The following is a 20,733-nucleotide window of genomic DNA, read 5'->3' as shown; positions in this document are numbered from 1 at the left end:
AGGTAGGATGTGACTGCAAACACTTCTTGTGAAGGCAATTGGGTGTGAATATTAGACTAAATTGCTTCCAGGTATGCGGAGACACTCCTATTTGTTTGTTTGTTTATAATCACTCTGTTAACTGAGAAGATGCTGCCAGCCTTATTTAAGTAAAGGCGAAAGAAGCAATAAAAGGAACACTCGGGGAAAAAAGGAGCCGCTTTAGCAAGGAGACTTCAGTCAACTATTGACTGTGCACCCCAAGCTTCTTAAATACCCATTGAAGTATGTGTAGACCCCGTGTTTTAATAACTTTCCTATTATCTTCTTGTTAGTCTGGTTTTAAAATTCCTGCTGTGTTGGCCAGGTCATTGTGACTCCCAGGCTAAAGCAAGCCTGATGAATTTGATCTAGTATCATATCATTACATCAAAATTAGATCATTTGTTCTTGTAACTGCCAGCAGATCTCCACTTACAGAGGCTGTCCAGACCAATAAAGATTAATAAGTATCAAATATTGGATACTTTACAACAGGAGAGGATTTGGAAGTAATAATAATACAACTTTTGGGAGATCACTTTTCCTCAGCTAGGAAGAGATTTTTTTTCCTTACAATGTGTTATCCAGAACAGAAAAAATGTATTTGGTATTCCTTTTGAGTCTTCATGGCCACCCTCAATAACAGGGAGTGCTGGGACAATTCTATGTACTGACTCCCCTACCAGTGGCCTCCATACAAGTGCCCCTGCGTTTCTTCCGGAGGTATACCTAATCTGGTTTCAGTCTCTGCCTTCATGATGGATTTCCAAGAACTAACTGCTTACTACCTTGTCTTTACCTGGAAAGACAATTGAAGGGAAAAGTAGTAATTGTATCTTGATTGTGTCCTCTGGTAATGGGGTTCTTTTGCTTTTCTGCAAATGGAATAACCAAATCGACTCAAAAGTGGTTTCGGAGTTGTGGTGTAACCAGATGGGTTGAACAGTCGTCCACAAGTACTTCAACGGGAAATGCTGTTGTCCTTCCATGGATGCCACCATTAGAACTTCACTTAATAGCAAATAATGCTGAGGAAGGGAGTGAACTTGGGAGTCTGGCTCAGGGTAGGCAGAGAAGGGAAGCTGAACAATTTGAACTGTTTGGCTGTATCTGTTAACAGATACAGTATAAATACTTCTAAGCTGAAGGTGTTAGCCCATGTTTTGTTTTCTAATCTACCTTCTCAATTACGTATTCCACAGTGGTGTTGCTAAAGCAGACGTGGTCTTCAGGGAAGTAAAATGGAGGACCTGATAGTTTAACCTCATGTACTGCTTCTTACAGGATGCTTTAAAAATAACCTTGGCGTAAGCTAGTGGCAGAAGCAGCATAAGGTGGGTTTAGACTCTTATTCCAGGGGGATATAAAGAAACATATAAACAGCTATGTCAGACCTGTAGCTGATGGTGCTGGAAGACTGAGCTGCACATTCCGAGACCTGCCCAGGGATACTTTAAGGACCTTTTCCCCTCTGGCTGTTCAGCAGTTGCAGGCTTTGGTTAAGGATCAGAGCTGTGTCACTTACACTGCCTGGAAACAAATTCAAACGGCACCACAGCTGACTCAGCTCTCAATCCCTTCAAGATAAATAAATAGGCAGTATGAAGTTTTTATTTAGTCTTTATGCAGGTGCTTTCAAACAGACCAGATGGATAGGTGAGCATCTCAGATGCTAAAAGATCCTGCAGGAGCCTTTCCCCCTGCCTAGGCTTCTGTACTTTCCTACTCCCTGTCAGCTGAACTGTGGATTTAATTTTGGCTGTTCCCTTTTCTTCCAGCTGTAGGTTTATTTCAACTGCATTTTACAACACATGAATCTTGTAAAGACAATTGCGTGATTGCTTCGATCAACTAATGTCACCTTGGAACTTGCCTCTGCTGGACAAATCTCTTAAGTCAGCTATTCTGCCTAGTGACAATCTATATTGTCACTATCAAGCTATAGTGAGTGATGGATCAGAATACTGAAAAAATTACAGGGAGACTAAAAATATGCTTAAAGTCTGTTATCTTGTATAGCACTACTTTATTATTTTTTTTTTTGTGTAGAATTACTGAGTTCCTCCTAATTAGCCAAAAATAAGTTAAAAATCAGATGCACTGTAGTTTAAAGGACTAAATCATATCCTAGCTGGTTACTTTGCTTTGCAGTCAGAGGAAGCTTAGGAAAATGTACAGAACTTGCCATGTAGCACTCTGAAACATTTAGAGACACTTGTGCTCAGGACACAGTGCTCCTGTCCCTGTTTGTCTCAGGAGAATTATGATGCATTAAACAATCAGTGGCACCACTAGTCTTGTTGCAAGAGACTTGCTTTGTCATTAGGATCTCATTTGGGACAGAGAGAAAAGTATATATGGAAGTCCCTTTGGAAGCTGAATCTTCTAAGCTTTTCAAACACATACCTTTAAAACATGAACTTGTCATTCCTGGCAAACACATTTGCATTTACAGACACAGAAAGCTGAGTGGCATTTGAAATTCTGCATTCAGAAGGTACTACATGGACCTCCCACTCGTTAACTATTCAGTCTTCTTTGAACTCTTTTGGGAAGTGGAAGATGTTTCCCATAGGGAAATGACTCATCTCAGCTGTGCTAACTAGAGGGTTATAATTTAGATGTATATAATTCCATGTGATAGGAACTCTTCCAAGACAGCAGATTGTGATACAGCGTTATTCCATCTGTGTTTTAGGGATGACTGAGTAGATTGGTTCACAAGGTAACTGAGATGACCGTCTCTCTGCGAAATCACTGGATATCCAAGCCAGGTCATACTGAGAAGAGCCCTCCTTGAGCCTGGGTGCATAACAGCTGCTCTGTAAATGGGAAAATATCTGCTTCGCAGGATAGAGCCTCAGTTGCAGAGGCATAGCTTCAACTGAGGCTTGGGATTAAATCCATTTAGAGGGAGAGGGAGGGTTAGATCGAGTGGAATAACATTCAAGTTCCACATTAAGGATTCCTCTTAAACTAAATGTATAAGCTAGCACCATTTCCCCACACCCCCAACCCCCTGGCCCCCCAGTATGTTCTTACTATGCTCAACTGAATCCTTTGTTTTGTCACCAGCCTAATATTTGGAGGCATCACCATTGGGACAGGAATCTTGGGTGTCATCGCTGGGGCAGAAGCTGCAAGAAGATTAAGGAAGATAAACAATAAAGCTGATCCTCTGATCTGTGCCACAAGCATGTGCATTTCTGCTCTTTGCCTCTACATAGCCCTGATGGTGGCCCAGACGAACATCCTTTCCACTTTTGTAAGTGCCAATCTGTCTGTCATTAGCAAAATGTCTTTTGGGATCCTGGGGAGAGAGGGAGTGGGGAGGAGGAGGTGAGGGGTGGCTTTGGTAGAATTCTCTGCAATCTTCTAGACCATTAAGAGGTTTCAGTGACTTGCATCAATGTGGCCTGCCAGCTATGTACTGCGCATGTTGCTCCAATACTGCAGCTGCGGTCTGTCCTGTGAGAGCCGTGTTATGCATTACTTGATCCAGCAAAAAGGGCAGGCAGTTGGGGCTCAAGACCTACAATCTGCCCAAAAAGATGAGAATAGTAAGCCTGTTAGTTAGCTGCATGAAGCTAGTGTCCCTTATTCACAACTGTAGTTCAAAGAAGTTTCAATTTTACGTTAATTTTTAATGCTATGTGATTAATTTAGTATTCTTGTTGATTTTTCCTCTCTGAATACTTAAAGGTTGGTATTCTTGTGACTACAACATACACAGTTCTTGCTAAGAATAATTTAGCCATCACCTTCAAAGGCCTAAATCACTAGCTGATCTTCAAAGTCAAGCTTTTGGCAATGCAACCTGAAGTATAAATCACTTAGGTTCTGTTCTCAGTAAAGGGAAAACCACAAACTTGCCAGGGATGACAAATAGTTCAAATACAACCCTGTGAGAGGGAACTGAATGTAAACCTTATCTGAACTATAATCTGGTAACAGCTAGAGAAAGACTCCAAGCGTTTTTCTTGTGACTCCATAGCCACAATTACCATGATTAACATAAATAAGAGGATCCAAGTAAAGTTAATTACAGTAATCAACAGTTCTTTCCAAAAGAGTACTTTTGCAGGTTTTTTGCTTCTAAGAGTAACACTTATTCAAAGAGGTTTTCCTTTTGACTCCTCAGGAATGTGTATTCCTATGGAAAAGTGCCTTTACACCAAAGGAAAAAAAAATGGATTTGCGTGTCTGAGTGTGTGTATACAAAGCAAAAGGTGGAATTGAAGATTATTTTTAAATTCAAGAATGGATATCTGAGTGCCATAAGAATTAGCCATTTTTCTGTTTCTCAGGTTCCCTCGTAGTCCCACTCTGAGTATGTTCTTAAGTTCATTTTTTGTCATTAGCAGTGGAGAGCAATAGTTTAATTTGCCAGTCTGTGTTAGATGAGTGAATCAATATATTGGTTTTGAATTACCAAAATATACCTTTTATGAGGACTGATAAAAAGAAATTTGTTTAAAATGTTTCTCTCCTTGCAAACAGCATTCTCTTTTCAAGCAGTGTGTTATCTGGAAGGAAATTCTAAACTGGGATAGGGATAACTGTGTTCTTTATGTTCCTTCCTATGGGCAGACAACGTGGTCTTTTAGCCAGAGACTTTGCCATTTTGTCTTTTGTTTGGCGTGCTTGATTCAGGCATTGCAACATGTAACATCAACAATGTGCAATGATAATAAATTGTTTGTAATCTAAGTACCTGATTCTTCTACTACTTTTAGCACTACAGCTGCTTAACTATTGCCTTCTCTGGTACCTGCCATGCCTCTCCTTGCTTTCTAAACAAGATTTGACACTAGTCATACTGGTGTGAGAATTGGAGTGGCGTGCCAGCTGGTGCATCTAATTTGAAGGTCCCACTGAAACAAATCTTCCATTTGTGTAGGACACGAGCAGGAAACTGGCTTTCCAGTCACTGTCTGCTCAGGCACACGGACATTAGCAGACCTGTCTCCATCACTTCACAGTGAGGAAGCTACTGAAGCAAAAAAGCATACGTGCATCAGTGCACAATTACAGTAGTTTCTATATGGTGCTTTCCACTGTCTTGAGTGGATAATGAAGGGAACAAGACAGGTTTAGGTTTAACCAGCTATGGCCAAAGCTGGAAGATATGTTTAAAAGCACAAGAATTCTAAGTTAAATATGGCAGGACTTCCAGGGTTTCTGTTGAGGTAGATGGACTGAAATGCCATGCAATTTGTCTCCTCTTTCTGGACACTCAGTTCTTGATTTTGACGACTACCTTTGAAAAGACAGAAAAACATTACCTGGCTTTTTTATCTCAGAGGCAGCTTTGTCTAAATCTGTTCCTGTCTTCAAAACAAGATGAAGCACCTGCAGTGCAGCAGGTGCTTTGGAAAGGCATGACTGAACCCCGTGACTGGGAACCTTGGACAATATTTGGTGTGCCGGTAACTTAGACTTAAACAAACTTCTCTTTGATGGTAATGCTGTGTCAGGATGCAGTCTTGACCTGCAACTTGCCTTTGAAGGAAGCATTCCGCAGCTCTTGTCTCTGATACATCTGCCCAGCTGTTTAACAGCAGCACGTGTGTTTGGCCCTGACATTGATTACAGTCTAATTCTCTTCATAGTGTCTTTAGGTATGAATGTAAACAGTCATCTACAAAGCAAAATCTCCTTAACATTTGGGACATTTTTCTAGTTGTATCCTTTGGAGATCAACTAAGTGTTGTCTGCTAAAAAAGTTGGAGAGCCTGGGGAAGGTGACAGCAACAAAATATGATGCTTCACGCTTTTCTAGGTACACTTAGTGGATTAGAATGGGCATGCCACAAACACGATTGCACAGATTTAATGGGAACCTTTTCAATATTTATTTAAAATAAGAACGTGAGATGGTGCGAGGAATATTGAGAGATGGTAGGAACAGAAGGATATACTTTAAATAGAGCATTGCTCTATTGTTTTCCTGCCATCCTCAGCCCTTGTTCATGGCACTTAAGGACACGGTTTAGTGGTGGACTTGGCAATGCTAGGTTTACAGTTGGACTTGATGATCTTAAAGGACTTTCCCAACCTAAACAATTCTATGATTCTCTGAGTCTCCCTAACCAAGTACAGTACTTCCAGGATGTCTCCACCTGTTTTGGAGAAAAGAACATAAAATTCTCTTCTCTTTATTGATTGCAGTTGTTTTGCAGTTGGGTGGCTTAGAATGCCAGCTATCCAACTATATTGCATTTATTCTGCATGAGAAAGGACAAAATTGATACTGGTTTTAGACAAAATACCTTGATACAATCCCTAGAATGATTTATTACCTTCCAGAACTGTCTGGGTTACATTTTTCTGATGACTCAACAACTGTAAACCACACAAGACCTTAGGAAAGAAAAGAAAAGCTAACAAAGTTAGCTTTATTCTCTAACGTTAGCACAATTCTGTATGAAATAATTAATCTCCAGAGTATGAGGCTGTAGCCACTGAATATCACATTTTGTTATCATGGATAATTTTTCATGAATTCCTGTTCCTTAAAACTCCAGGTTGATAGCATAACTTATTTTGTAAAGATGAATTTTGCTTTCTTTTTTTGCACTGTGCATGACATGCCTTTGTTCATAGGGGCTTGGAGAGACTAAATAACTTGGAAAAAGCATAAAGAGAAAGGAAAACTGGAAACAATACTTCAAAAGTGCTAAATATCACAAGATTCCTGTAAGGGAGGTAGACCAATCTCTCATTTGATGTATAAAGGCAGTTAGTCACCTATTCCATTGATGGTATCTAGGAACAGTTTGGAAATTTTCAGAACCTTCTGCTCGAACAGTTGTTTTTGCATCTTGTTATATCTGAAGTATCGCCAGGATTTAAATAAATCACTCGATTCTTCGTCTCCTTCCTGATTCACTTTAAACTGCACTGCACTGTCTCTTGCTAGCTATGGCAGAACTGACAGAATTTACCTAAGTTCATGCCATTATCGCTGTATAGCAGGATTCAACTGCACTTCTGCATTTGCCTATTATGCCTCTCTGGTACTGCTTTGACTGCTTCAGAGGCTGCAATTCCAAGTTAAGCAATAGCACATTTAAAATTTATTTGTATGGAATTGGAGGAAAAAAAAAAAGAAAGGAGGCTCCCTGATGAATTTGGATCCTCCAAAGGAGTTCAGAGAGTATTAGCTTGAAAAAAGAAGATGAAGGGCTACTATTTTCTGGTGGCTGCAAGATCTGACATTATTAGTCCTTATTGTCAAGTGGCTTGGCAAAAACCTGAACTGTGTGATATTGTTGCCCACGCTAACGAAGACATTTCATTTTATGTTTGGCCCAGAGTTCTCTAATAAAAGGTGTCACTTGCTTTCCAGCGAAGACTGGCGTGCAGCATTGTTTCTGTAGTCTATAGACTGTTATTGCAACAGTTGTGGAACTGAAGAAGAATGATTGCATTCTGTCTCTTGCAAGGGCAATGTCTGCCAAAGTTGTATCAGTGGAAAGACTTTGATAGTGGGATGCATAAATCCAAGACCTAAGGTGTAGTCAAGGAGTATGTGAAATGAGTGTTATAAAACTTAAAAAAGCAGGAATTATGTATGGAGGAATACATTCAGCTGCATTTACAGAAAAAAAAAAATAATATAAAAACCTATATAAAGCATTTTGAAGGAAAATATGTCTGGGTAAAGATCTATACTAAATATCTCTGTACTTAAATGAACTTTTTCTCCAGATTGGTTTGGAGCAGAAAACACATCAACAGTACAGGCAAGAAACACAGAGGAGGTAGAGGTATCATAGGAAGACGTATAATAGGTCTGGTTCTTCTTGGGAGAATGGAAGTTAAAAACAAAAAAAAATAGTTTGCCACTGTGCCTTTCTTAGGACTGTGTTTTCACCAACCAGATACAACATCTTGACCAAGACCTGACCAAACAAGGTCCCAGCACTTGTTATTATAATGGATTTTATTTCCTAGCTGCCATCTGACTTTGTGGCCTGCACCACTAAATAGTTTTTGCTTTCTAGAACTCCTCTGGCTTAATAGTGTAGCTTTATTGCTTTCCTCAGTATCAGTTACTCAGTACAGCCTGTTAAAATCTATGTCCAGGGATGGCTGAAAGGGTTAATCTTTTCGAAGGCCACAGCTGTAAGAATTGTTGGGGGCCCTATCCCTTTCCTGATGGCTGGATCCCCATCTGTGATGAATTAAGGAATTCCCACAGGGCACCAAGGCTTTGGGGCTGCCTGTCTCCTGGAGTCCATTTCATTCTGGAAGTCATCTCTCTGAAGAAGCCTTTAAAGTGCTTGTACTGGCACAGAGGAGTTCTGTTAGTTCATTTGGAAACCTGGGCAAAGGAAGGTCTTTGAGCACTTTTAAAACTTGAACTGAATGTTTCTCTTCACAGGCTCTTGCTTTTCTCCTCTTGGGTTCAGCAGTTCACTACAGTTTATTTGGGAGGGTGGTATATGTCTTCTATTTTGACTCTTCCGCTGAGGATTTGTGACACAAAGCGACTCATGCCTTTTTGGTTCCTTTTCCCCCTTTTAAGATGAAGTTAGTGTTTTTAAGTATAGACAGAGATGTTTAATTTATAAGTAGATGGGTATGTACAACTCTTCCATAGATAAGCACAGTCAGTGAGCCTGCCTGCATCTTCAAAATAAAGGGCAACGCAGTGTGTATAGTCACCGCTTTCTTTTTTTTGCAGATTTTTATTGCATTTGGAGAACTGTTTTTATCTGTAAACTGGGCTGTTGTGACAGACATACTGTTGGTAAGTGCTTGTGAAACAATTGCTTTATTTTTAGGTTTTCCGCTTTTCTCAACATAATATTGTTCATAAGCCTGCATCCTGGTGGCCAGAGGGACCTCTGCCTTCTGGAAAGAGGTGAATGAACTCTTGCTAAGAACACCCTTATTGGTACCCTGCTGACGTTAGGGGTGTAATCATGTGCCACAACATGCAGCTGTGCAAAGATGCCAGTAACAACGTAGGTGAGCTGGTGCAGTAGTTTAAGCTCTTTGTAAGCCCAGAAAGGAGATGTCCTGATTTGGATGAAACTCATGCAAGCAGAACTATCTTGTGCTGCTGATACCCACACTAGTTTGGATTTTCTGTACAGCTCTGTGTTGTTGGACGTCCACCAGAAAATGGTCTGCATCTTAAAGAGGGTCACTAATAAAAAAGAGGGTCTGTCTATAATCAGAGATTTTCTATTTGTGCTGCAAAGGTTTGAAAAGATGATCCAAATGGGAGAAAGTCAATATTCTGGAAACTAAAGTGAGCGAATCCATTACAGTCCATCATTCTGAACTACTAGCAAGTTCCTTTATTTGAGCATACAATGCAGATAAATTCCAGCACTTGTAAGTCACATTCATAAGTGGTGCTACACTGACAAAGTGTTAGGTAAGCAGCAATGCTTATGAGACTCTTGGGGGTTCCAGGATTGACACCGCAAGCCCAAAGAATAGCAGTGCATTATTCCTTTGAACTCGGTCATCCGTAACTTTCTTTAGAAAGGAGTGATGTGAAAAGCACAATTAGTCTAGGTATCAATAAGAAGCTAGTTCTTTTTATCATTGCAGAGAGTTTTAGTGTTAGTAATTTTTTAACGTACTTGAGTTTTCGCTCCAAGAAAAAATTTGGCACCCTTTGGTTTATGCTCTAGCTCCACAGTCACTAATCAGTGTCTGTGTAAAACATGGGACAGGTATTGTTGTTACTATCAGTGAAATACAGAGATTACTGCAGTCTTATGAAGTAGTTTATATGACTTTTTAAAAAAAAATAATTCCATACTATGAACAAGCGGGATATAGTTTATCAGTCAAATAAGCAAGGAAATGGTCTACCTTGTTCATATCTAGTAATCAGACTTGAGCAAGCTGCTTTAAGTAATAAAGCCAGAGCTATTAACATGATTGACAATCCTTTTGTTGCTGCCCATGGGCATAGCACAAAGCATTTAAATTGACACTATCCTTTCCTACAAAGAATATTGTATCACAAATGAGACCCAGACACTCTACTTTGGAGAATCTTCTGTGGGATCACTGTGTTGCAGAACGGTGGGTGTGACTGTAACGCAACAATTTCAAGCAGGATGCTACCTGAGGGACAGAGATTGTTGAGACAAGTGTGTCACGGGCAAAATGCCAATGCGGTAGGTATTGATAAAAGGCAAAGTAGGGAAATTGTATAAAGCTATCAGGACAAGTGAGAGGAGACACAGAAGTAAGGATAAAGCAGAACAGAAATCTCTGACTGTTTCTGACCCTCAGGCTAATGATGGAAACCCAGTAGCTGAAGAGAGCCTAAGTAAGTGTCACAGGAGCATTTTCCATTTTATATAACAGTTCGTCATTCTAAGAGAGCTCAAATCTATTTGCAGATTAGTACTACAAACTCCACTGTCATAATAAATCTTTCATACAAGAACATAGTGAATGCATTAATATGTAGCACTACCTGTGGTGATGTGTTATAACATGTCACAAGAGTTTAGGACAGTAAATAAAACTTGCAGCCTGTGGCTCATGTGGAACACAGTTGCCTACAAAGCTGTCATCACTGCTTGCCACCACAGGAATTGAAAATGTACAGCTGAGGTTGCTGTCACAATGATCTTAGTGGCTCAGGTGAACAACTTGGTATTTCTAAGAACTAATTAAAAACAAGTGGTAGAAAAGCTGAGCAGAGAGAAAAGTTTCTCTATTACAGACTTCCATGTAAAAGGATGTGAGAGTGTAGCCAAATGCTGAGGACTGTCTAGCGACAAAAGACTAACTGTGAAGCACTACAGAATTCTCCTTCCATTGATTTGACCTTGCCTTGTTGACATGAGCATGTTTATTTTCACACTTCATAGTTTGAAGAATTTTCCTTTACATCCTGATCAAGACGAAGGAATGCAACAACTTATATTTCACGGTTCTTCAACAAAGCACTGTTGATACTGCCTATTGTGTTATGTTCTTAAGCTACTCTTTCACAGTGCTACTTACTACATGTCAGTTTTCTGCACTCTGGAATTTTAGCAAAACAAAACAAAAAAATGCAGTCAGCATTAGTGAATTGGTTAACTGCTTAAAACCTCAGCCAGCAGCAAGAGGGTTTTCTTTTTTGACTCTCAAAGAATGGTCAGAAACAATTATCATTTGAGACAAGAGGTACAGCCTTGAAGCGGTGAAGGTGCTCCACCTTGAAGGTAGAGACAAACTATCACCAGCCCAATCTGAATTTTTTTGTTAGCTTCTATTTCATTTTATTCTGAAATCACTGGGGTTTTGCAACAGAACGAGTACTGTTACGATTAGCATTCCTTTTGCATCAGTTGAGGTATTACTGAAGGATTTGTTTTAAGTTTCTCAATTTACTTTTCTTGGAACTCTTACATCTGCATTCTAATTCTCACCTCTGTGGTTATTAAAGAGGAAGGTGACATCACTGACTTAGATACAGTTGATATAGGTTGGGAAAACTAAAGCAGGTGTTTACTGTCAGCTCTTTCCTTCAATTCCTTTCTGAACGCAAACTGCAAAGGCTGCAAGGAGCTGTGCTTTCATTCAGGTCAGTTCTCAGGCCTCAGCTTGCCTAGGGAATACTACATCATACTGCAAGGGAGGAAGTTCTTGTCTCCTGAGTAACTGACACCCCTCATTTGTATTTATTTTAGAATCTTTTGGCTTTAGGTATGAGCCATATTGTGTCAGCTGGCAGCAAGTGGGAAGGTGAAAAGTTTGGTGGAGCACAGCTCTGCAGTGGTGTGTTCCCCCTGGGAGCATTCCGTGTATTACCATGAATGTGCTTTGGGTTGGATCTGTTGGATTCTAAATGTTACTAATTGTTTTATCAGGAAAATAATGGAATTCAGTTGAATTTGTGGCTCTCTGCTCATTCAGTGGCAATCTTATTTGGGAGTTGTGTTTCGTCCTGCTGAAAACGCGTGGGTTCATTGTATTGCTGCTATTACATTGACTGAAGGGTGCCATAGATAACAACAGTAATTTCTCTTTTTGCATTGTTTCCTGCGTGAACTGGTAGAATTTTTGATAATGTGGCTGGATTTGCTAATGCGTGTTCTTATTTTGCCATGGAAATGACTTTTCTTTCTTCCCGCATGGTACTACTAGCCAGACAATGTAGCTAGGAATTCATTTATCCTGCAACCTGTGGAGCTGAAGACAAAGGAAGATACTGACTGAATGATAAGGACTGTCTTTCTTTGTGGCTAATACATCAAGATGCATTGCATGTAGCAATCTTTGTGCCTCTTATTCAGCTGTAAACATGAAATTATTTACTGTACAACTACAGTCATAATGTGCAAGTGGAGAAGTGCTGTAGCTGCCTTGCTTACAATACGCTGGCTTACTGGGAGGCTGTACATGGAGCGTCCCGTATGAAATATGTTTGCCATCTGTGAGGTAATGACACTGTCTTTTAAATTTTTAGCAGCTAATAGTGTAGGAGGTGCTGGAACTGGAAGGTGATACAGGGTTTGGGAAGGCTACCAACATGTCCCTGTCTTTGGAAGTGCTCTTGGAGGTGTAGGAGCCTTTATCAAGCTGTCTCTTCCATCTGCTTTTTTAGATGACAGCTCTGTCACGTCATCTGCAGGAGGATCTCTAAAACCTCAGAGACAGCACGACTGGGTTTGCAAACTTTACCTGTTTGGGGCACCCTGCTTACCTGTCCAGGCATCTGGGCTGGGATCTCCTAGGAGATGAGTGTGTAGGATGTCATCTGCATCGCTGACATGGCATGGGTAATGGGCAGTCACTGCGGGCAGGCAGGATGCTGTGGCTATTTCAAAGTCCCTGTGTGGGGGAGTGTTTGGTTTCTTTTTCTCTTAGTTAATTCTACAGTGCTTTGAGCTCTTGCATATGGTTTCCATTGTGCAGGAGAACCTGAATAATAGCACAGGGAGAGTCTGTATGAGCCTCGTAACTATAGGAAGCGTCTTATCCTTCTCTTCCATTTTTCTTGTTACAGCTTTGTTCCATGTGTCTCTTGTAGTTACAGATACGAGATATGAAATAAATGTGGTAAGGAAGTGATGCACGACACAGAAAGAGTGAAAACGAATTTATCTTTTCTAATGCCTGCAACATCCACAATACGTTAAGTGCATAACAATATCTGATTTGTATTTCTCAAGCACAGCTTGTCATTATCAATAAAAGAAAATAAATCTTAATCTAGGACAGATGACATGATACTCTTGGAGAGCCAAGAACTGACAGTCTTCAGTCCAGTACAGCCTTCTGCTGTAGTTTCTTCATCTTGCTTTCTGTACAAGAGCCTGCCCCCAAAATGCAGATGCTCAACTGGTACTCCGGGAAAGTTCTGAAAGAAAACAAACCTTGGGTAGACTGCATGCCCTCATTCTAGGCCAAAGTGTGCCATGACCACAGTGAGGAGGAGCTGTTGGACTGTTCCCTCGTCCCATGGATGACAAGGATTTCAGCTTCCAGATCAGCCAGCCTCACGTGACTCCATTCTTCCACTGGCGGGGACTGGATGCAGTGTGATGGCAACATGACATTCAAGTGGTTTTCAGTAACTGAAGAGATTTCCAGGACACCCCTGTTTTAATATTTATTATTGTTGAAGCACTCTATCTAAATATTCCTAATGAAAAATAAATATTCCGTCCACAGTAAGAATATCTACTTTGGAGACACTAGGAATGGAAAAGGGTACAAGATAGCTGTGTGTGTACAAAGTAAGGAAAGACACTGTGACTTTTAATAAAACCGCGTCACATACAGTACTCTTACTGGGTGCAAAGATGCTGCTTTAAGATTTTGAACAATTTGTGTATCCAAGTTTGTGGCCATTTCTGGCTAAGAAGGGCATAGCCAGTGGGGACTGGGTCTTTACTGAAACTGCTTGCAGTAGGGTAAGCAGTACCGAAAGGCTCCCGCTGAATGGAAGGAGTTATATGAGCTCTTGAGAAACTCCCTCTCTGAACAGAGGAAATTTGGCTGTAGAAAAAAAGGACATCACTGCTCATTGTTGTGTTTCTGGCATTCCAGCGGGGTGTAAGGCATGTTAATGCTTAGGAAACTCTGGCTAAAAGAAGGGTTTGCTAGGCAGAGACAAGAGGCCAGATAGCCAAGTTGGCTATAATTTTTGCTACTTGTGCTGGGGAAAATGTTTTTATTTTCTTTCTCATTTTAGATCAAATGTTCTGTTAAATCTAAATGGGATTCATAGCCTCACTTCTTACGAAAACAAGGCTTACTGCAGTCTGTGTCTGCTTTCTTTTTAAGTTTTGAAACCATGGGATTCAACCAAGTTTGATAAAGAGTTGGACACCTCAGGAAGACTTGAGTTCATAGAAGCCTTGTGAAAATAGGTGACCCTGCTGAGAAAAATTATCCAAATTGGTACCCCCCCAGAAAAGCTGCATTTAGGAAAAGACTCTGCAGCGTGTACATCTTGGCAAACATGAAAGAAAATGGTCGAAATAGGTTTGTGACAGAGAGACATACAGCATGAAAACCATAGCGATGGAAAAAGCTTGGTATGATACTTAAATCTACAAGATGTAAATCCTACGTTATTCTATGAATAAGTTTTTATCAAAACAAATTTTTTTAGGTGTTTTGATTCTATACCTGTGCCGCTTTTCATACCAAGAATGTATGTCATGCATGTATGTAATGGTAGCTCCTGCAGATGGAGGGCTGCATGAGGGGAAGGAATGCAGCGCTACAGAATCCTCTGTCAATCTGCCCTTGAATGCCAACCATTACATATATATAGCTTATTGTCCTTCCCGTTCCTGCATCTGTACTAAGGACTCATAGTTTCAGTATAGCTAAAATGCTGTAACTTTGTGGTATGTATAGGTCCTGACTGCATGTGGCACTGAAGTGTTTTTCACTCTCATTCTTACGAGAGTAATTAACCTTCATGTCTTGCACAATATTGCTTCCTTACTCATCTGTTTTAATTAATGGAGTTCCACTCACCCTAAAGATGTGGCATTAAAGTTGTTGCTGTGATTCAGGTGCATCTTAGTGGTAGGTAAATATTTTTTTATCTAATATTCTGAGGCCTCACAAACCACAAAGTTTAGTTAAATGTGAAAGCAGGGTCTCTTTTTTCTTCTAAACCCAATTTGGAATGCATGTTAGTATTTCCTTGAAGGCAGATATAGAGCCACAATACAGGTTATATACCTTGAGTTTGTCTCTTGGTAGAACACCAGTCACCCTGTTAATTAGTGTTTGAGACACCCTAAGTGATGTTCAGATCAGTTTCCAAAAAAACCCAAGTTGGGGAATAAAGGACTGGGAGAATATTAAACATTTGGTGTCTGATATGAGCAAGTGGTTGGAAAACAAAGGTATGAAGGTTTAAAATTACTTCTGTCTCATTCTAACTTGTCAATGCATTTTGCATAAATGTATTATTGAAAGAGAGAGACACAAATTACATAGAATCATACTGTACTTCTTCAGGCACAGCTGATCTTCAGTAGCACAGACAGAAAGCCCTTATTCCCCCAAAATGACTGTATTTCATTTTAAAAAGTAGTTCTGATCCACGTGATACTTTGCCACGTTCTGGTTATGCGCCACATCTTCTCCAACTTATTTAAACTGTGTGCACTCAAACGCATAATCATTTGGATGTATTGTTACTAGTGTAGCTATATCTCAGGTGCTATCCAGTTGCAAGCAGCAAACATCTGCCATCAAAGGACAATCGGTCACCTTCTGGTCTGACAGGTTGGGTCCCCTCCCTCTGTCTTCACATGGTCTGCAACATCCCAGCTGACATCCTTTGCAGCCACGGCAGCTACTTCAGGTTCCAGGTATCTCAGTTGCCCCCCCAGCAGTCTAGATCGTGTCTGCCAACACAGTGTAGTAAGAGATTTTTCTCAGAGGCTGTACTTGCTGAATCTCCTCATTAGTAAATCAGTATGACTGCAAGGGTTGCTGGCTGGAGGTTTCTGTTAGTTGTGTGGCCAAGTGAATCTGTACAAGCTGCTGTGAGTCTACAAATGGAAGCAGGGGAGTCATGTTTTTCTTACTTTATTGTCATTCCCCCTTCTGTGTTTCTTTCTTGCATGTTTTTTTCCTTAACAAAACATCCAGTGTACTTTTTTTGCTCAGAATAACTTCTCTGTCTCCAAATGTATAAGAAGTGCTTGAATATGAAATACATAAAAATGAATATATTCACCGCTCTAGGATGTTATGCAAGCAGCTGGCCATTCATGAGATTCACTCTATTAATATTTGTTCTCTTGTGGGTTGTGTTTTGTTTCAGTATGTTGTGACACCAAGACGGCAGTCTACGGCTATTGCCTTGCAGATTTTGGTGAGCCATTTGCTGGGAGATGCGGGCAGCCCATATCTCATTGGGATTGTAAGTGCACTGTCTGCTTACTGAGCTTTCTTTCGGGTCAAACTTCTAGAAACTGACAGACACTCACAGAATTGTAGGCACTTCCTGGTCCAAACCCAGAAATCACTCAAATTGGTGGCCTTGATACTAGAATACAGAGACATTTTGTTAAACGTTTTTGCTTGCATGAAACTTCTGGTCCTGTGACACTGCGCGTATGTAGAATATAATCCTGTGCCTATACGTGTGAGCAGTTCCATGCAGCATGTAGAAATTCATTCTGATTTTATATTTGCAAACTCATACATTTTTGAAGGCATACATTTTTGCAAAGATGGTGTTGCGGGTATTTTACTAGGATTTAAGCACTTTCTGCTAAGTTTGTGAGGAGTTCTATGGAAATTAATCAAACACCATAAAAAGCTAAGACTCTTAGTTCAAATGTTGAAGTTTGTAATCTTGTAATTAGTCAATGGTCTCTTGAAAATCAGAACAAGAGTAACTGCAATGGTTGCCTTTTGATACTACTTGGCATTCAAAGCTCTGGTCTCAAATCACCTTATCCTTGGATTCCCATATTGCTTGAGACCCAGTTTCTCAGTTCTTCCTACACTGACTTGATCATAAGTGCTTCTGGACAAAGCAGCCTAGTACTGTTTTCTCCTTGAAGTTAATTTGGTTTAGTTCCAATTGATGATGTCTGGCAGTGTTGTTTCCTTCCTTCATTATTTTTTATCTAAGACACAGTGATTCTGCACACAGTAGCTAAGTAGTCAGTCACCCACTCTGATTTTTCTGCTTTACTGGACATGGGAGAGTGAGTCGTCGTTGTTGTTTTAAAGTTTTGTTTAGATGGAAGTTTATTTTAAGAAGTTCACCTCAGGAATATATGTTCTTTAGCAGTGTTAAGGTTAGACTGGGCCAGACAGACTTGCCGAGTGAGTGGTGCCTGCAGGCACAGCTGCTGCTGGTCCAGCCAGACAGGGGATCCCCTTGTCCTCAACTGGGTGAAAACCAGTCTCAGCTGTGTAATCTGTCTGGCAGAGAGGGCTGTCCAGGAGAGATTCCTCCTGCTTGCTGTCTTTTTTTGGCAAATGAAGAGGCTGCTGTGCTCATTGATGTGTATTAGAAAACGATGGCCCCCACACTGATCTAGCTCTACGCATGGGGGAACATAATAACCAACGTCCCTGTGTCATGAAAAATGGCTGAAATTATATGCAAAAATGAGAGGTTTCTTGAAAGCTGAAATATGTCTTGTGCATTCTCCCTTTGACTATTCTATTGATTTATGCTTCCTGCCTGAGAGTTTAACATGTTTGCGTCTGTCACCCACCATTCTTTGCCATCTTTGAGGCACTGATAGAACTAAGCCTGCCTGCTGGATGTGCTGCTGCGTCCTGCCAGTGACTGTGTAGAATACTTCTTATGCAGTACCTTGCATGCAGTTGCTTTAAATAGCAGCTACTTGAAAAAGTGTAAAGACAAAAAAAGCTTATACAGATGAGATTAACCTCACGTAACCTTGCAACTTTGCAAAGAACAGAGACAATAAATCCAGGAATAAAACTGCTGTATGTCCAAGTGGGGTCCTGTGCAATGAGCATAACGTTTGACTCCTGGAATGCCGCTGTGAACTGACACACCAATGTGGCCCATGTCCGCTATTGATTAAACACCAGATCTTCTGCATTCATGTCTTGTTATTGTTTACTAACCTGCTTCAGCTAACCCTTTGGCTTAAAAACCAGCTGGAGCGTCAAGAAATAGTCTTTTTCAGAGTCTCTTTTTCCTCCATCTGTGCTCCAGAGATTTTCTTACTAAGCATTTTAAAATTAAATGCATGGGGTTGTGTTTTGGTGATTATGCTTGCTATAGTCCCTAGGTGCCCATTTAGAGTTGATCTTGCTCTTATCTGCCTATACTGTCATAAATAATCATATGAAACCCAGCAAAAGTTGAAGAGTCTCATATTTGTGTATTTCAAGTCACACAGTATATTCTAAATATCAAGAACAAATGTGGGAATAAAAGTGACTGCATTCAACATATATCTTTATGCTAAGAAGAGATTTCAAGTTCCTGAGTTGTGTTGAATATTATTGAGTTTCTTGGAATCAGCTTTTCTTTCTGTCCACAAAAATAAAATTTATTTGTATCATTTATAGCTTTTAAGACCTCATCCTCCAGCCAGTGCAAAAAGCAGCTGCCTGGTATCTTCTTCTTCCCAGTTCCTCATAATGTCACTCCATGACTCCTCAAATGCCTTTTGGCTCAAAAGCAGACTCCACTCTTGTCTCAAATTGGTTCCCAGCTCTTCCCTTTTTGAGTGTTGCTGCTTGTGCCTGTATGGATGCTAACCCCCTATTTCTATCCATTTGATGCTGATTAGGGAGGTATAAAGCTATCAAGTAACATCAAGAAATGATAAAGGTCATTGCCAAATGTCTCTCCTATGCTAGCTATCTGGAGATGGGCTAGGAAATGGTAAGATGAGTTAATGCTTACCAAACATTATGAACGTTGGTTGCAGGATTTCCTGCTCTTATGGCTGGACACACTGAAGGTGTAAAAGAACATGAGATTCCTTGACCAAATGGAAGCTGGTCAGCAGTGAAGGACAGGTATATTGAGTACTGGGTTTGACAAACTTCGGCAGGAGGCGTTTCATCCCTATCTGCCTAGTTTTATTCTTTTCAAGGACTACACTGTAAACAGTCTTTCTAAACCAAGAGAGAATGATGATGTTATCCCAGATTAATGACAGCCTTGTTCACTCCCTAGATCTCCAATGCTATCCAGGACAAGAATGCTCGCTCATTCCAGTGGAGTTTCTGGAGCATGCAGTACAGCTTTATCATCTGTACTTTTGTTGGTGTCTTTGGAGGAGGTTTTTTCCTCCTGACGTCTTTCTACATTGAGGAAGATCGTAAAGAAGCAGAGAGGCTTTGAGGTTTCTATATATGTAACTTTTAAACCTGTATCTGCTTGCTTTCCTGTTTGTACACTTGCCACGATATCGGCTCTGTAAAGTTAAAACTCAAATGTCTGCATTATGCTAATGAACACATCAGTTTCTATTAAAAAATTAAGGCAAAATCCCAGAAAAGTCTCAGATTAACCAAGCTTCACATATTGAGCAAAACAGACTGCAGAACACACAAGGATCAGGGAAGTGCTATTAGTGATGCCTTCCAAATGATGCAGTATAGGGAGGTAATAAACCAGCTTTACTGTAATGCACCATTGCAGATTTTGTGGAAGGTGCTGTTCTTTTTCTACTCTGGTCTTTTTGAGCCCGGTAGAACCAGTCCTAGCTCTCTAATACTTCTTCCTCTTCCCTGAAAGAAGTTACGCTCAAAGGGTAAAATATTTGAAAACCTGTCAAATTGGACAGAACACTGTCCTCAGTCACCTGGAGTCTTGCAGCTTCCTTCTGCTCTGACTTGGTTTTCTAGGTACCAGAAATGAACGCTGTCTTTCAAATGAAGATGAACTCTGGGGCAAGATTTGCAAAGAAGAAAAGAATGTCCTCTCCTTTTTCTTGCCTTTTTGCTTAATGAGATACAGCTAGAGAAAAGGCCAAATAACAATTCCTCCATATGGCAGCAAATCCTGAGTACTGACTTTTTTTGGGAGCGTTTGACTGTGAGTCAAAAATTGCTGCTGCATCGGCATATGGCAACCCTCCCCCATCTGCAAAACGGGCACGAGTATTCTGGGGAGCTGGGGAGCTGCAGAAGGCAGTGTATAGAGCTGTCACAGGCACGACTGCTAACCGAAACAAGACAGTAGCATTTAAGGCAGAATGTCTCGTGGAGATGAGGAAGGGAGGCCTAGGAATTCTCAGCAGGGTATGATTTGCCTGTAGGATTTGGAAAACAGAGATAGTACAAGAAGTGTTTCCAGTTGTCTGAAATGACCAAGAGAAGCAGCAACTATCAAAGTTAGTGTCAGATTCAAGAGGGAAGGGTTGTGATTGTTTTATATACAATATGTTAATGGACTCTTTCTAGTCCTTTGAGGCTCTTCAGCATATCCTCAAGGCCTTGCAAGTCTCTCCTCTTGTGAGCGAACAGTAATACCCGCTCTTATCACTAAAGTGCATAAGACTTTGGGTCTTATCTGTTGTCAGGATATCATGCCAGGTGCCAAATAGGAAATGACGGCCAACTTCCATTGTTTGACGTGCTGTCACCAGCAGCACCAGCCAAAGCCTGAGGAAGACAATAGCAAGTGAATTGTGAAGTATTCTGAATCTTCCCTGATTCTCCTAGTAAATCATAAGGATGATAAAGCACAATATTCCTGTAACGACTGTGAGTATCTAGTGTCATTACAAATAATGTAATTCACCT

At 40.5% G+C, this 20,733-nt stretch overlaps 1 protein-coding gene across 1 annotated transcript in view; it reads left to right on the top strand.

Annotated features, from left to right (window-relative positions):
• The window catches only part of LOC101912235 (protein spinster homolog 3), a 29,158-nt gene extending 9,532 nt beyond the window's left edge, over window positions 1-19,626 (top strand). Inside the window, 4 exon segments of the mRNA XM_005240583.4 lie at window positions 3,097-3,286; window positions 8,714-8,779; window positions 16,298-16,396; window positions 19,160-19,626. Coding sequence (XP_005240640.2) covers window positions 3,097-3,286; window positions 8,714-8,779; window positions 16,298-16,396; window positions 19,160-19,327 — 523 coding nt within the window. The 3' untranslated portion in view covers window positions 19,328-19,626.
• Window positions 19,627-20,733: the final 1,107 nt, after the last annotated feature.

The sequence above is a fragment of the Falco peregrinus genome, chromosome 2, assembly GCF_023634155.1.
Source record: "Falco peregrinus isolate bFalPer1 chromosome 2, bFalPer1.pri, whole genome shotgun sequence".
In the NCBI taxonomy this organism is placed as follows: domain Eukaryota; kingdom Metazoa; phylum Chordata; class Aves; order Falconiformes; family Falconidae; genus Falco; species Falco peregrinus.
The sequence above is the reverse complement of the archived record's forward strand: the minus strand, read 5'-3'. Positions and strand labels throughout refer to the sequence as shown.